General features: G+C 42.1%; 2 protein-coding genes across 3 annotated transcripts in view; one reads left to right on the top strand and one right to left on the bottom strand.

Moving 5' to 3' along the window:
• Nucleotides 1-16,124, top strand: part of USP30 (ubiquitin specific peptidase 30) — a 63,732-nt gene that overhangs the window by 2,255 nt on the left and 45,353 nt on the right. Inside the window, exon 2 of one of the 2 annotated variants that reach the window (XM_072802928.1) lies at nucleotides 3,668-3,797. The exons of the other annotated variant lie outside the window; for it this stretch is intronic. Coding sequence (XP_072659029.1) covers nucleotides 3,772-3,797 — 26 coding nt within the window. The 5' untranslated portion in view covers nucleotides 3,668-3,771. The remainder of the gene's footprint in view (nucleotides 1-3,667; nucleotides 3,798-16,124) is intronic. 2 annotated transcript variants of the gene reach the window in all.
• Nucleotides 1-16,124, bottom strand: part of SVOP (SV2 related protein) — a 70,754-nt gene that overhangs the window by 54,070 nt on the left and 560 nt on the right. The window lies entirely within an intron of this gene.

The following is a 16,124-nucleotide window of genomic DNA, read 5'->3' as shown; positions in this document are numbered from 1 at the left end:
CTTTCTAGAAAAGAAAACGGAGGCCCTAGAAGTCACGTGACTCACCCACAGCCACACAGCTAGAGACACAAAGCCTGATGCCTGTCAGATCATAAACCTTATATTCCCAGCCAAAGACAGGATGCTATAGCTCCAAACCCTTCTATTTCTCTCTACCCACTCTAATTTTTATTCCATAAAAACATTTTATTTTGAGATATTTAAAGCATTTACAATTATATAGAATCTGCCGTCCAGCTTAAGGACCAAACACTTCTATTAGGTTGAACCATGTAAAATTGCCAATATTCGACCATAATTCAGTCGAAGCTACCACGACTCCTTTCTGCTTTCCTTCTTTCACATCCTGATGGGAAATGCTCTTCTTTGATCAGAAATCTTTACATACATCATTATTTGACCTAATCCTCACAGAAACCTGAGTGGTGGTGACTATTATCATCCCCACTGGCTAAGATATATCTATAGTCACTCTGAGCCTCACTTTACCTCCTCTCTAAATGGGGTGTGATAATTGTGTAATAAATTGGATTCCTGGGCAGCCCCGGTGGCGCAGCAGTTTAGCACCATCTGCAGCCCAGGGCATGATCCTGGACCCTGGATCGAGTCCCACATCGGGCTCTCTGCATGGTGCCTTCTTCTGTCTCTGCCTCTCTCTCTCTCTCTGCGTCTCTATGAATAAATAAATAAATCTTAAAAAAAAGAAATTGGATTCCTTAGAAGCAGAGCTGTATGGTGGGATCCTTTTTTTTTTCCAATGGTGGTAAAATATACATAAAATAAAATTTGCCATTTCAACCATTTGTAAGTGTCAATTCTGTGGCTTTAAGCATGTTCACACGGTTGCACAACCATCACCATCATCCAAATCCAGAATTCTTTATCTTCCCGATCTGAAACTCTACCTGTGAAACACTGACTCCCCATTCCCCTCTCCCTCCAACCCCCACTAACCACAATTCTACTTTCTGTCTCTCAATTCGACTACTCTAGTTACCTCATGTAAGTAGAATCATACAGTATTTGTGCTTTTGTGACTGGCTCATTTCACTTTGAATAACAGCCTCAAGACTCATTCATGTTGCAGCACGTGTCAGAATGTCCTTCCTTTTTGAGGCTAAATACTATTCCATTGTATGGATATACCACAACTTTTAATCCATTCATACATTAGTGGACACCTGGGTTATTTCTGCCTCTTGGCTGTTGTGAATAATGCTGCTTATGAACACGGGTGTGCAAATATCTGTTTGAGTCCCTGCTTTCAATTCTTTTGGTTCTATACACAGAAGTGGAATTGCTGGATCATATGATAATTCTATGTTTAATTTTTTGAGGAGCCTGCATATTGTTTTCCAGGGCATCTATACCAGTTTACATTCCCATGATCAATGAAGGAACAGTTCCAATGTTTCTATATCCTTGCCAATAATACTGTGTTTCATTTTTTGGGTAAAGGCCATTCTAATGGGTGTGAAATAGTATCTCATTGTGGTTTTGATGTGAATTTCCCTAAAACTGAGCATCTTTTAATGTGTTTATTGGCCATTTGTATATCTTCTTTGAAATAAATGTTTGTTCAAGTCTTTTATCCATTTTTCAATCAGGTTGTTTGGGGTTTTTGTTGTTGATATATTCTGGATATCAATCCCTTATCCAAGATGTAATTTGCAAATATTTTCTCCCATTCCACAGGTTGCCTTTTCACCCTGTTGACTATGTCCTTTGATGTATACAAGTTTTTATTTTATTATTTTTTTAAGATTTTATTTATTTATTCATGAGAGACACAGATTGAGAGAGAGAGAGGCAGAGACACAGGCAGAGGAAGAAGCAGGCTCCCTGCAGGGAGCCTGATGTGGGACTCCATCCCGGGTCTCCAGGATCACGCCCTGGGCCGAAGGTGGGCACAAAACTGCTAAGCCAACCAGGGATTCCCTGCATACAAGTTTTTAATTGTGATATAGTCCTGCCAAATCCAATGCCATGAGTCTTTTTCGTTATATTTTCTTGTAAGAGATTTTTGTAGGATTAAGTCTTTGATCCATTTGAGTTGATTTTTGTGTATGGTATAAGGCAAGGGTCCAGCTTCATTATTTTGCATGTGGAAATTCAGTTTTCCCAGCATTATTTGTTGAAAAGATTGTCCTTCAACTCCCATTGAATGGTCTTGGCACACTTGTCAAAAATCACTTGGCTGGGGCAGCCCCAGTGGCCCAGCGGTTTGGCACTGCCTTTGGCCCGGGGTGTGATCCTGGGGACCCAGAATCGAGTCCCATGTTGGGCTCCCTGCGTGGAGCCTGCTTCTCCCTCTGCCTGTGTCTCTTCCTCTCTCTCTCCCTCTCTCTCTGTCTCTCATGAATAAATAAATAAATAAAATCTTTAAAAAAATCACTTGGCTGTATATCTGAGGGTTTATATTTGAGCTCTCTATTCTATTCCATGGTCTATATGTCTTTCCTTAGGCCGGTACCACTGTAGTTTTGTAGTCAGGATTGAAATCAGGAAGTATGAGGCCTCCAATTTTGTTCTTATTTTGATTTTATTGCATTGGCTATTCTGGTTCTCTTGAGATTTCAAATGAATTTTATGATAAATTATATTTCTGCAAACAATGGGTTGGGGATTCTTGTGCAATTATTTGTTAAGGAAGTACTTCCATTGTGAAGTGAGGGTGGAAGGACAAGGCAGAGGGACAAGCTGAACAGGGATGTGGTTTCTGCTGGAATCTGATCCGATGGGGAACTCTGGAATGTGAACTATGCCATTTAGATCGTCCCACCCAGAATCCTGGGGGCGCTGGGCTCACATAGGTTATTGGCACATCACCCCAGTGGTGAAGAGCATAACCTCCCAGGTGTCCCCAGGTGAGGCAGCTCCTCTCAAACAAGGGCAATCTTCTAGAGCAGACTGCAGCTGTGAGCTGTAAGCAGCCAATCCTGGGGCACCTGGGAGATGCACCAGTCTGGTAAAGGGGATCTGTGACAGGAACCAATGGCATTTGCTACAAATAAGCCCCTCCAGAGTTATTATGCAGACAAATTTAAATCACTGTACAAACATTGAATTCCCCTCCCTTAAACTTCTTAGAAAATAGTTCTCAAACCGTATAGCTATTTTTATTGAGTGCTTGTTATATGCTAAGAGCTATGCTATAAGCCTTTCACATTTTCTCCCATTACCCTGACAATTAACCTATGAATTAGGTACTACTGTTGTCTCCATTTTACAGATGAGGAAATATGCTCAGGGAGGTAAAGGCATTCACCCAAGATCACACAGCTTGAGGGAGTTGAGGATCAAACTGGTTGGCTTTTGTATTTGAGCCCGAGGTCCTAATCACCAGGCATCAGTTTCTCTCTCCTGAATTCACATGTGTCTGGGGAATGAATGTGAGGCCTGAACTGAACTGGCCTATGTGGGAAAGATTTGCCAGACAGTGCGAAATGGTGTGTTTTGGAGCAGGAATCAAAAGGCAAAGCTTCATTCTACACTGGCTGACAACTCTGCAGGTCATCACACTGGTGCAAGGGTTTTGATCTGGATGGAGCCTTAGAACCCCAACAAGGCTGGTCACAACACTAATGGCTGGGCCCCACTCCCAGAGGGTCCGATTCAGTAGGTCTTAGCCAGGAACTGAGATCTTGCATTTCTGACACGTTCCCAGGTGGTGCTGTTGTTGCTGATCTGGGGACTGATTTAATGCATTGGAGCCAGATGAATGATTCTGCTGTATGCCTGCCCCCTGCCAATCATGAAACAGGCTGAGGAATGGAGCCTCTATTCTGTTGGCTGAGGTGGGTGCCTGCCGCTCGTCTGCCTTATCTGAGAGGCCCAGAACCCCTGTGATACAGGGCTCAGGCAAATGTCCCTGCCATCTGGAGCTGGAGTCTCCCTTGGAGCTGGGAGGCAGACGTCACCGAAGAGCAAAGGCCAGGAGACAGACTGTCTTAGGCCCAGAAATCTGGATAGAAGGTGGGGTCTGGGCCTTCACTTAAGCAGTACTTGCCAGCAAGACCAGTTTTATTCTGAGTATGTATTATTGGGAGTAGCTTTAGGGGGCATGCTGATTGAGATTGTGGGAGTGTTCCCAAGCCAGTGGTGTGCCTATAAACTGAATTTCAACTAAAACCCCCAAACCATAAGGGTGTATAGCATATGACAATATGTGACCAATTTCAACCTGTCAGTGTTTAAATAACAGGGTCCCCAAATTTCTGAACACTTCACTATCAATCTGCTCTTAGAACTAATATGAATAGTCTGTAGCACACCACTGTATAAAAGTCCTCAAACCACTGACACCTGCTATAACACGGATGGGTGAAGTATTATGCTGAGTGAAAGAAGCCAGACACAAAAGGTCACATGTTGCAGGATTCCATTGAGGCGAAGTTATCCAGAATAGGCAAATGCATAGACAGGAAGCAGATTAGTGTTTGCCAGGGACTGAGGAGGAGGGGAAATGTGGAATGACTCTTTAATGGTACAGGGTTTCCTTCTGGGGTGATGAAAATTCTCTGGAACAGATAGAGGTAATGGTTATGCACTATTGTGAGTGTATGCCCATGTTCACTGCAGCGTTATTCATGATAGCCCCAAAGGTGGGAGAAACCCAAGTGTTTATCAGTAGATGAATGGACGGATAATCAAAATGTGGTCCATTCACAAAATGGAGTACTATTCAGTCCTATACAGGAAGAAATGTCAATGCATGCTACAATGTGGATAAACCTTGAAAATGTCATGCTAAGTGAAATATGCCTGTCACAAAACAACAAATATTATATGATTCCACTTTTGAGATACTTGGAGTAGTCAGCATCATAGAGACAAAGCAGAGTAGCAATGGTCAGTGGCTGGGGGAGGAGGAATGGGGGGTTAGTGTTTAATGGGTTCAGAGTTTCTGTTTGAGAAGATGAAACAGTCCTGGAGATGGATGGTGGTGCTGGTTGAGCAACAGGGTGAACATATTTAATGCCACAGAACTATACACCTACGAATGATTACAATGATAAATTTTGTTATGTTTCACCATCCAAAAAAAGATCCTCAGCCCTTAATACTGCCACAGATGTTACTGGAATCCATTTGTTCATTTATTCAACAAATATTTATTGAGCACCTGCCTTGTAGCACCTCCAAAGGTACTTGCTAGGATTTCAAAGGGATTTCCTACAGACTTAGGCTCCTTCCTGTGGTGCTCATAGTCTGCTGGGGAGGGGAGCAGCACCTTAAAAAGGTGCGTAGGGGGGCGCCTGGGTGGCTTAGTGGGTTAAGTGTCTGCCTTCAGCTCAGGTCATGATCCCAGGGTCGTGGGATCAAGCCCTGTGTCGGGCTCTCTGTTGAGCAGGGAGCCTGCTTCTCCCTCTCCCTTTGCCTGCTGCTCCCCCTGCTTGTGCTCTCTCTCTCTCTGTCAAATAAATAAATAAAATCTTAAAAAAATGAATAAAAAGATGTGTATGTGTGTGTGTATCACTACATAGCTATCTTGTACATTGTAAGAAATGCTACAAATAACAAACACCATGGAAGGCTAGCTGGGTGTGTGTGTGACGTTTCAACTCTGCAGCCCTCTGAGTAAGGGGTGGTATTAAATGGGAAGGAATTGCAAACAGGTGGGACTCCTTGTCCCCCAAGAAGTAACCTCCCAATCAGAAGCATAAACAGCCCCCAAGATACTTGTAGGAGATGGAAATATAGAGAAGTATCAGATGAGTGAAGGAAATGGACATTTCCATGCATTATCACCTCATTTTCAGGGATAAAGGGAAGGTCGATGGATCACCCTTGACTCTGAGGGTAATATCACGGAAGGAAATGACTATGTGGCCTGATAATCTTCCCTGAATCCTGCTTGTATCACACTCTCTCCTCAAGGACTGTCCAGAGCTCCACACCTCTTTTTGTGGCAAATAGTGACCACTGCAACTTGGAGGAAGGTAACCTGTGACAGCTTTCAAAATTTTAAGCGCTCTGTGCTCCCACTCAGAATCGTGCTGCTGGCGGTTCAATGCAGGGACAGACACGAGCAGGTGATGATTTACTGTACGAACAACTGCTGATAAGGATTGTTAGCTTACCATGCCAGGTGCCAGGTTTGTGCTCTGCATTGATTACAGTACGTAATCTCGCAGGTTAGTGTTTGCTAATGGGGTGTCGTTAACCCCATTTTACAGATGAGGATAGTCAAGCACAGAGGGGCCAGGAGCTTACCTATGGTCAGATAGTAGGTGTCTAAGCTGGACTTTGGCAAAGCCATCTGATTTCAGAGTCCCCACTCTCAGCCACTCTGCTATAGTCTCTTCTGGTGCTGGCAAGCTTTTGCAGCAAAACCAGAAACAATCATCATGAGGGGAATAATTACACAGATTATGGCACATCCACTTAGGAAAATGTTTTAAAAAATTGTTGATCAGTATCACAATATCACAACAGTCCAGGTGTCCACCAATGGATGAATGGATAAACAAAGTGTGGTGTGTATATACAATGAAATATGAAGCAGCCTTGAAAAAAGGAAATTCTCACACATGCCACAATGTGGATGAACTTTGAAGATACCCTGCTAAATGAAATAAGTCTGACATGAAAGAGTTCACCTATATAAGGAAGCCTAACATAGTCAAATTCACAGGAACAGAAAATAGAATAGCAGTTGCCAGGGGCTCAGGAGAAAGGGAGTCAGTTTATCTTTTTATTTTATCTTTTTTTTTAGATTTTATTTATTTATTCATGAGAGACACAGAGACAGACACAGAGACATAGGCAGAGGGAGAAGCAGGTTCCCCATGGAGAGTTTGATGCAGGACTTGATCCCAGAACCCCGGGATCACGACCTGAACTCAACCTTTGAGCTTTGAGCCACCAGGTGTCCTAGGAGTTAGTGTTTAATGGGAACAGAGTTTCGGCTGGAGAAGATGAAAAGTTCTGGAGATGGATGGTGGTGGTGGTTGTACAATAATGTGAATGTACTCAAGGCTGCTAACGGTATGCTTACAATTGTCGAAATGGCGATTTTTATTTTATGTATATTTTATCACAATAAACACACACACACAAGTTAATCTGTAAGAGCCAACAGGAAAAGACTGGGGCTTATTATTTTATTTTTTAGAGAGAGAGAGAGTGCATGTAGGGTGGGAGGAGAGGCCAAGGGAGAGGGAGAGGGAGAAAGAGAACCTTAGCAGGCTCCACACCCAGCTCAGAGCCCAGCTCAGGGTTCTATCTCATGACCCTGAGATCATGACCTGACCTGAAATCAATAGTCAGACATTTAACCAACTGAGCCACCCGGGTGTCCTGGGGTTTATTATTAAATACACTAGAATATGACCTTGTAATCTAGGTCCTTTGTTACTAAGATTTAAATGTGATCTTGAACCAGCGGCCCCAGTATCCCCTACAACCTTGTTGGAAATTCAGAGTTCCAGGCCCTAACCCAGACCTACTGAGTCAGCATCTGCATTTTAACCAGGTCCCCAGATAATTTGTGTGCGTGTTCAAGTCTGAGAAGTCCTGCTGCATTTATGTTTCCACAGTTCTAGGTACTCTAGAAGGATCCCTAATAAATCAAAGACTGGTTGCTTCTGGGGGAAGGACTGCATGGAAGGGGGACTTTTTGCATGGGAAGGGCATTTTTTTTTCTTGGACCTTTCTGTAATATTGACAATTTTTAACCTGCACATCTATTACTTTAATAATACATATAAATAATAATAGCAACTATTTACAGAGCTCTTATTGATCATGTGGCATCTGGTAAGCCTGTTGCAGATGCTTTCATCTGTGGAATGGGAATGACAATGGGCTTGCAGGACCACCGAGAAGGTTAATGGGAAAATCAGGAAAAAATGAATGCTAGCTTCCCTCAACCCGGCTCCATTCAAGTCACCTTTCTGCCTGAGCTTGGAGTACACTGACTTTGTGAAATGTGACTCTGAGAAAGTGGCTTACCTCCCTGCAGTTGTAAACCAGGATCTGTTCAAACTCCTTCTCTGGCACACAACTAGAAGCCAGGGCACCTTTATTTAGGAAAACTTGTTTTAAGACAGACATACAGAGAGACCTTTGACACTAAATGATACTCAGAAAGCCAGGCTACATCTTGAATCAGTCAGGTTCCTAAAAGTATTTATCAACCATCGGAGCCAAGATATCCCAAGCTGGGGGGTGGAAAAATGTGATATGAAAGATAAAATCGCAGTGACATACGTTAAGTGTGTGAGGGCTTTGAAACAGGTTGGCTCACAATTTCTTGGCATTTGTTGTGTATATACAGCATGTAATTTACCAAAATAGCAGAGAACATTTATTTCACATAATTTTGCTATTTAAAGAAGAGAAGAGCTCGAGGAGATGGCTGTCAACTTAAAGGTCTTGTTTGCACCATCATGTAATTTGCTCCGGTAGCTTAAATTAGGGTCTGAGACTTGGTTAGGGTATATTAGATAAGATACTTTTTTTTTCATCTGAGCTTCTGGACTTGTATCCTCTGAGTTGATAATCTGCCAGACCAAAAAGGAAGCTTAGAGCTAACTGTGATTTTCACAGGGCGGCAGTTAGTGTCCTGTCATGGAGAGAGTTGGTCTGCCCCAGGGGAGTAGAGAGCCCAACTGTGGCAAACAGACTGATCTAGGTTTGGATCCCTTGTCCATGACAGCTGCTGTGCGACCCTGGGTAGGTTACTTTACCTCTCTGAGTCTTTGTTTCCTCCCTGATGGGATAGAGATGGTAATTCCCACCTCACAGGGTTGCCATGGAGATGAAAGGAGCCCATATAAACAGAGAGTGGCGCAAAGCCTGGCACAATCATTCAGTGTTTCGTGTTTGCTGAGTGCTGACTGTTCTCTGAGTGCTGGGATAGATACCAAAGGGACAGAATAATAGATGCAGCCCCTGCCCTCATGGGGTGCAGCGCTCTAGTTGGGGAAATGGTAAACAAAGAAATTGTAATACATTTGCACATGAATGGATCTTGAGAAGGAAACTGAAGGGGTGCCAAGAAAAAGAATTACTGGAGGAAGAAGGAGTCAGAGTAGACCTCCCTAAGGAGGCTGAGATCAAGAGGGCTAGGAGAGTGGCGCACAGATTGGGGAGGAGAGTGTTGGGAAGAGCAAGGAAGATGGATGGTGCAAAGGCCCAGAGGTGGGATCCAAGTGTGGAGGTCAGAGAGACGGTCCAGATCATGCAGGGCTCTGGATACCACTGTGAGGATTTTCCATGTTATCCTGAGGCCAAGAGGACACCACTGAAAGTTTTCAAGTGCGCAGGAGAGGGTAGAAGATGATGAGAGTTGAGTTTTGAGAAATGAGTACACTCATCTGGTACAGGTTTCCACAAGAGGAGGAACAGATTGTGGAGAGTGTTTTAAAATATAGATTTTATTATTATTTAGGTATAGCAAGGCCAACAGATTAAGAGACGACTGCCAAGAAAAAATACACCTTGTTAGGTGAGGCAGGAGTTAACTCGTGGAGGGACAGTCCCTCCAGGGTCAGTAAGATGTCAAAACACTAGAATATAGAAAATATAAGGCATGGTTGACACAGAAGGACAGCACGGAGAAAGGAGGCAGAGAGACCAGGGAGGAGGCTGTGTGATCAGCTGTGTGAGAGGTGATGGTGGGGTGGTAGGGGGACTATAGCAGAAGGAGGAGCTGAAGCTTTTGTCATTTGCCCTCCCCACCACCCACCAATCAGTAGAGGAAGACATCTTTCCTGGGAGACCTGTCTGCAAGGCATAACAAGTGCTAACTTGTTTGGGGGACTCAGTTGGCAACGCTGATGACCAGCACCCCTCAGTTTTGTCCAAATGCTTAGCTGTGTTGTCACACTGGGGCTTCTTTGGAATCTAAGACCTATTGGCAAATGGGATTAGATGCTGTGGATCTGAAGCAGCAGAAATTACCAAGATCCCTTAAAATAGGATTTGCTTTTTGTTTCCTTTGAGACAACACCTGAGCACCAAATCACACATTGATCTGAGTGACTTGGGAAGAGTCTTTGCAGGGGCTGGACCTCTGTCTTCAAATATTTGAAGTTTGGGCATGTGAAAGATGATGTTTGTTAACTTGGATCCCAAGACCAGAACTTGAACATCAGGGTATAGAGAAGAGGGAAACAGATTTCAACACTGTCTGGGGAGCTGCCTTAGGTAGAGAAGTCCAGAGATGAAAAAGGCTGCTGTCGGAGGTAGTGGGCTCACCTTTGTGACAAATGGTCTAGGAGAGATGGGTATCCACCTGTGTGGACCAGGGATGATGATATTTAATATGTACCACTCTGTCACACCTAAATGCTATATATACTTACTATCTTATATGATGATATAAATTCAACAGCCCTGGGAGGGAAGTGTTATTCATACCCCCAACTTATAGATAAGTAAATAGAAGCTCAGAGACATTACACCAATTGGCCCAGGTTCCCTGGATAGTATATAGTGTACTAGTGTCACTGGCCTGAGTAGTTTCACAGCCCATGATCTCAACTAATTAGCTGATGCTCCTCTGAGGCCAAGAACACCCTTAGGGAACTGATTAAAATGCCAATTCCTAGATCACTGTCCTGACCTGATGCTTGTGCATCTCTGCACAGTAAAGCCCAGAGATCTGAATTTTAATAAGCTATGGATGGTGGCCACAGATGTTTGAAAGCCACCACTTGATGCCCTCCTGCCCTGGATTGGGGAGACAAGGTATGAGGGAGTGTTTGGATACAATGGATTTTAAGGTCCTTTCCATTCCTGAATGTCTAGAAGTCTGTAATTAAAGGAAATTTTAGTTTTCTGTGGATTTTATTTGTTTATACTTTCCTGCCACCCCCATCGATCTGAATAGCATTGATCGTGCTCCCTGGATAATGGACCATTAGCTTATATTCTGGACAAAAGGTAACAATCACAAATAGTTAACATTTATTAAGACCTTATCATGTGCTGATAGCTTCACTAAGCACTTGAAACTGAGGCCTGGAGAAGAAAAAATTACCTTCCCATTTGGCAGGAAAGGCAGGATTTGAATCCAGGTCTGCTTGAGTAGAGAGCCCTTGCACTTGATTTTTCTGTGCTATGGTTGCAGTGGAAGGAGGGTGGGGGACAGAAGTCTGTGCTACAACTCTCCAGGTAGTTTGTCTTTTTAATTTATTAATTCATTCAACAACGCATGCCATGAGGACCTTCTCTGTGTCAGACTCAGCTCTTGTCCTCATAGATCTTACAGTCTTTTACTAAAGGTATACTGAGGATGGAGGAAGGTGCAGAACTTGCTGGTAGAAGATTTACTAGGGTCCTGACATGACTAAGGTCAGAGAAATGAAGTTGAAAGAGAGATCCAAAGATGCTCTGGAAATGGAGAGACTGAATAATTTATTGACTACACTAAAATACTTTAGTGTCGTGGTTCTCAATGGGGCACAATTTCTTCTCCTAGGGGACATTAGCAACGTCAGAGATAGTTTTGATTGTCACAGCTTGGAGTGACAGGCTGTGACATCTAGTGGGTAGAGGCTAGGGATGCTGCTAAACGTCCTATAATGCATAGCACAGTCCCCCCACCACAAAGTATTATCTAGTCCAAAATGTGAATAGGGTCAAAATCGAGAAACCATGTACTACAGAGTAAAAGATAATTAATAACTATAACAATAATTTCCATGAGCCAGGATGATACCAGGCACACCCATCTAAAGAGCTTAGAATCCTAAAGCTGAAAATGCCTTCAAAGGTGACCCAGGGACCCCTTAGGTCTCAGGAAAGTGAATACATTGCCAAAGATCACACAGTGATTCACATACAGATCTGCATAATTCTTTTAGACAGCCAGAGAAGTGTTTGATTGGGGCTATAAAGCTATTCTTTGGGCCAGCAGACTGTGAGACGATACTCCCTATAACCTAAGGTCACCCAAGCAATGGCTTCTTTGCAAGGGGACCTTCTTTCTTTGGCTCTCAGATATTTCCCCTCTTAAGTCACTAAAACACATACCCCCTAGAGGTGAGGCTGGCATGTGTTTGAAATGATGAGGTGTGAACATCTTTGAGCTTAAGGTTTTAAAAGGTTTTGGTGGGTTGACCTTGAGGATCCCTAGGTGATTAAAATAACTCTTTGTTTTTTGCCTGAAGTAAATGATAATGAACCCCTATCTCTTCTCCTAGGCCAGGATTCTCCCCCTTTGGGGAACATTTTCTTAGTGTTCTGAAAAGGAGGCCTTGGATTCCAGGTGATGTTGGAGGTTAAGGGAAACAAATCTAGAGTGGAGGGAGACAAATAACACCAGCACTTTTCATCGAACCCTTACTTGGAGCCAGGTGTTGTCCTAAGAACTTCCCAATAATGACTATCTTGATCCTCGCAGCAGCCCTGCCGTGTAGATACTGCCATTATCGTGACTTTATGGAGGAACACCCAGCCCATGGGAGATGAAGTCACTAGTCTAAGGCCACCCAGATTTTAAAACCCAGGTCTACCTGCCTCAGAGCCCACATTTTGGCCCTTACTGCCAGTTAAGCCCAGCAGAAGTCAGTGGGAGATTCATTGAGGTAGTGGACTTAAGTTTAATCTTGAAAACAAAGCTTATGAGAAGGGAGGGAGATAGAGAATGGATTGGGCAAACACAGGATAAAGTTCAAGCTCATTGTCACATACTATGGGGCTCTATATGGCCTGGTCCTTGTCATCCTGTGCAGCCTCCCTCAAGCCACTAGTTTATTATGTTCCCTCCACTGACCTGATTTTGAGACACAATACTTTTTTCCACTACAGTGCTTTTGCCTATACTATTTCTTTTGTCCATAATATTCCTCATCCCATCTCTTTCCTTGGATGACTTACACCTACACATCTCTGGGGGCTCAACTGGCAGAGCCAGTAATGTTACTCCCTCATGGAAACCTTCACTGATTCTCCCCTTCCCCCATCTAGAACTAGTCTCATTGCACCCTGTGCTTGTCCTTTGCAGCCCTTAAAACAATTCTCACAATTATTGTGCAGTGATGTGTTCAATGTCTACCTTTCTCAGCACCAGACCAATGTCTGATAGAATTTTCTGCAGTTACAGAAATCTCTTAGATCTGTGCAGTCCAACATGGTAGTCACTAGCCACATGTAGCCATCAAGCACTTGAAAAGTGATTAGTGCAACTGAGAAAATGATTTTTCACATTTCACATATTTTATTTCTAAATTATATTTTATATTGTATATTATACTATAGTAATGATTTTATATACAAATTATATAATTTAAGTTGAAATTTAAATAGCCACATATGGCTAGTGACTAAAATATTGGACATTGTAGCTCCAACTTGTGACTTCCTTGAAGGCAAGGATTATACCTATCTTATTCAGTTTTAGAATCCCTTGTACCTAGGATGGTGTCCAAATGAATAAAATAAATCAGTCAATCAACCAATCAACCAATGTAGTCTACAAAAGTTGCTTTCAAGAAATCATCCTAGAAAGGAGAGATCTAGAGAAGTCTGACTTGCACAGGGTCACACAATAAGGCAGAACTAGATATAAAATCTTAGCCTCTGGAATCTCCTGTACATGTGCCTAAATGGACAGCAGGAGAAAAGCAGAGGTTGTTTGGGGCCTGAAAGGAATCATCCTAGAGCTGTATGAAGGAGCTTCCAAGTGCAAGGAGGGACTGTTTTCTTAGGAACTCTCATCCCTTTTCCCCCTCCTCGAACCCTATAAACTACTTAGTGGCTTATAATCTATTAACACTTGGCTTCCCATAGGACTGAGCCTGTTCCAAAGTCCACTCTTGCCAACCCTCTACAAGGCATTCTGATTTTGTAAAAAAAAACCATATTGCTCTCAGGAAATCTGCTGCCTGCAATCTGTGCACAATATACACAGGGTGTGGTTTAAAAAACATCTAAGTCGTGACTTGTAACCCACTCAGATTCACGTGGCTATTCCTTTTATTTCACTCCTTTTTTATAAATAGAAGTCAACACATTTCAGGGCTAATTTTGACTCCATTCAAATTGCAGATTACAATTCTGAAGATTCCAGAATAGGGAGCCTATATATTTTTATAACAATTTTTAAGATGTAATAATAATATTAGTTAATATATATGTTGAATGCCTTGTTTACCAGGCATTCAGCACACATTATCTCACTCGATCATTAGAGTAACTCTGTGAATCAAGGACTATTGTGAGCCCCGTTTTAGGGTGAGGGAAACTCAGTCTTTTTTTTTTTTTTTAAGGTTTTATTTATTTATCCATGATAGACATAGAGAGAAAGAGAGAGAGAGAGAGAGAGACAGAGAGAGAGAGAGAGAGAGAGAGAGAGAAGCAGGCTCCATGCAAGGAGCCTGATGCGGAACTCGATCCCGGGACTCCAGGATGGTGCCCTGGGCCAAAGGCAAACACCAAACCGCTGAGCCACCCAGGGATCCCCGAAACTCAGTCTTAAAAAGGTTAAGGCACTTGCTCAAAGTCAAATAACCAAAAAGTAGCAAAGCCAGGATCTGAACTCAAGTCTGTCTTACTCAAGAGCCGATACTCTTAGCTAGTACACAATTTGGCCTCTCTGATAGATATTACGTGTATTTATGTGTTAAAGTATCAGAGAATAATCAAGAAATTTGACCTGCAGTTTAGGAAAAGATTACTTTTTATTCTTGTACTTCTTTTTGAACTTTTAAACCCTATATATATATAATTATATTAGTATATTCTACATTAGTATAAAAAAGTAAATTAATTTTTAAATTTAAATAAATAAAAACCTCTTATTATTTTTATCTTCTTTTTAAACCAGAGAGGAATTGTCACAATAGTGTCATATCTATACCTGAATAGGTTAAATATACATGAATCTCTGAGTAAATCTGTAAAGTTCACATGCTCTGACATTATTTGAAAATTTATCTCAGTAAACTGCAGTTCTAATATGTACTGTATTTTTATTCTAAATACCAGATTTCATATTTCAGTTTCTGCATTATTTCTTATTTTGAGATAATAGGTTGTTTTTTTTTAAGACATTATATTTATTTTCAACGAAAATGGTAGGTTTCCCTCGAGAGATTTACACTCAGATATGTATATGTTTATGTATTCATACATTGACCTCTGGATATTGTAACTGAACATCCTTTGGCATTTGTGAAATAATGTTGTATTACATAAGATATGCTATTTGTGGATCAATTAATAAAAACTTAAAAGTAGAATTTAATTAAAAATTTTAAATGAAAATTAATTTTACTCCAATTGAGAAGTAAACATTAACAATACCCTTCAGTATTCAGAGCCTCAGAGAGCTGTATCCGTCACACTAAAAGTCACTTGGGAGAATTTCTCCATGGTTCAGAGAGGAAGAAAAGATTTTAAGTCAGGAAAATATACATACACTAACAATGATGTATCCTTTCCAACAATCCAGACAGTGCCTACTTTTACCATCCAAATGGCTACTGCTTCTAAAAATTAAAACAAAAATCCCCATTAGTGCCCATATCTCATAGTCTAGAGATCTGCTTAACAAATCACTGGCTTGTAGTAGGAGGCATCTGTAAGCCCCTCTACGTGGCCTCTGTCCTTTCCATTGCTTGGTTGTGTTTCCCGAGATTCTGAGAGCAAATTTGATATCCCTTAAAAATTCCTATCCTCTAGCTTTGTATTCCTGATGTTCTCAGGGATAGCCTTCGACAGAGTCTCACTCTAGCTAGCTGTTACAAAAACCTTTCATTCAGAAGAAGGCAAGAGGTTTCAGCCCTCTCATTCACACACACACACACTTCATAAACAACAATACTTTGCCCAAACCTCCCCTCTAGGAAGGTATTCTGGCTTTTTTAGAAACCACTTTGCAACCATCAGTACCGTTCCCTTCCAGAAGACCTTGCAGAAAAATTAGGAATTTCACGGCATAGGAGAAAAGGCTGGGAAAAACCGATGTCATTGCATGGACTCATCAATTCGGTCCACATTTCAAAACAGCGGCTAACGCTTTCTTAAAACACAGACCTCAAAATTTCCCTTTAGGATTGCGAGCAATTAAGAGGGAAAACATAACCCCTCTCGCTCCCCCTGAAGATTCTGACGGATCTGAAAAATAGAACTGAGTCAGAGATACAGAGGCTGGACTGCTGGAGCAGGAA

Source organism: Canis lupus, chromosome 27 (assembly GCF_048164855.1).
Source record: "Canis lupus baileyi chromosome 27, mCanLup2.hap1, whole genome shotgun sequence".
Classification (NCBI taxonomy): domain Eukaryota; kingdom Metazoa; phylum Chordata; class Mammalia; order Carnivora; family Canidae; genus Canis; species Canis lupus.
Note: the sequence above shows the minus strand (reverse complement) of the source record. Positions and strands in the feature narration are given on the sequence as shown.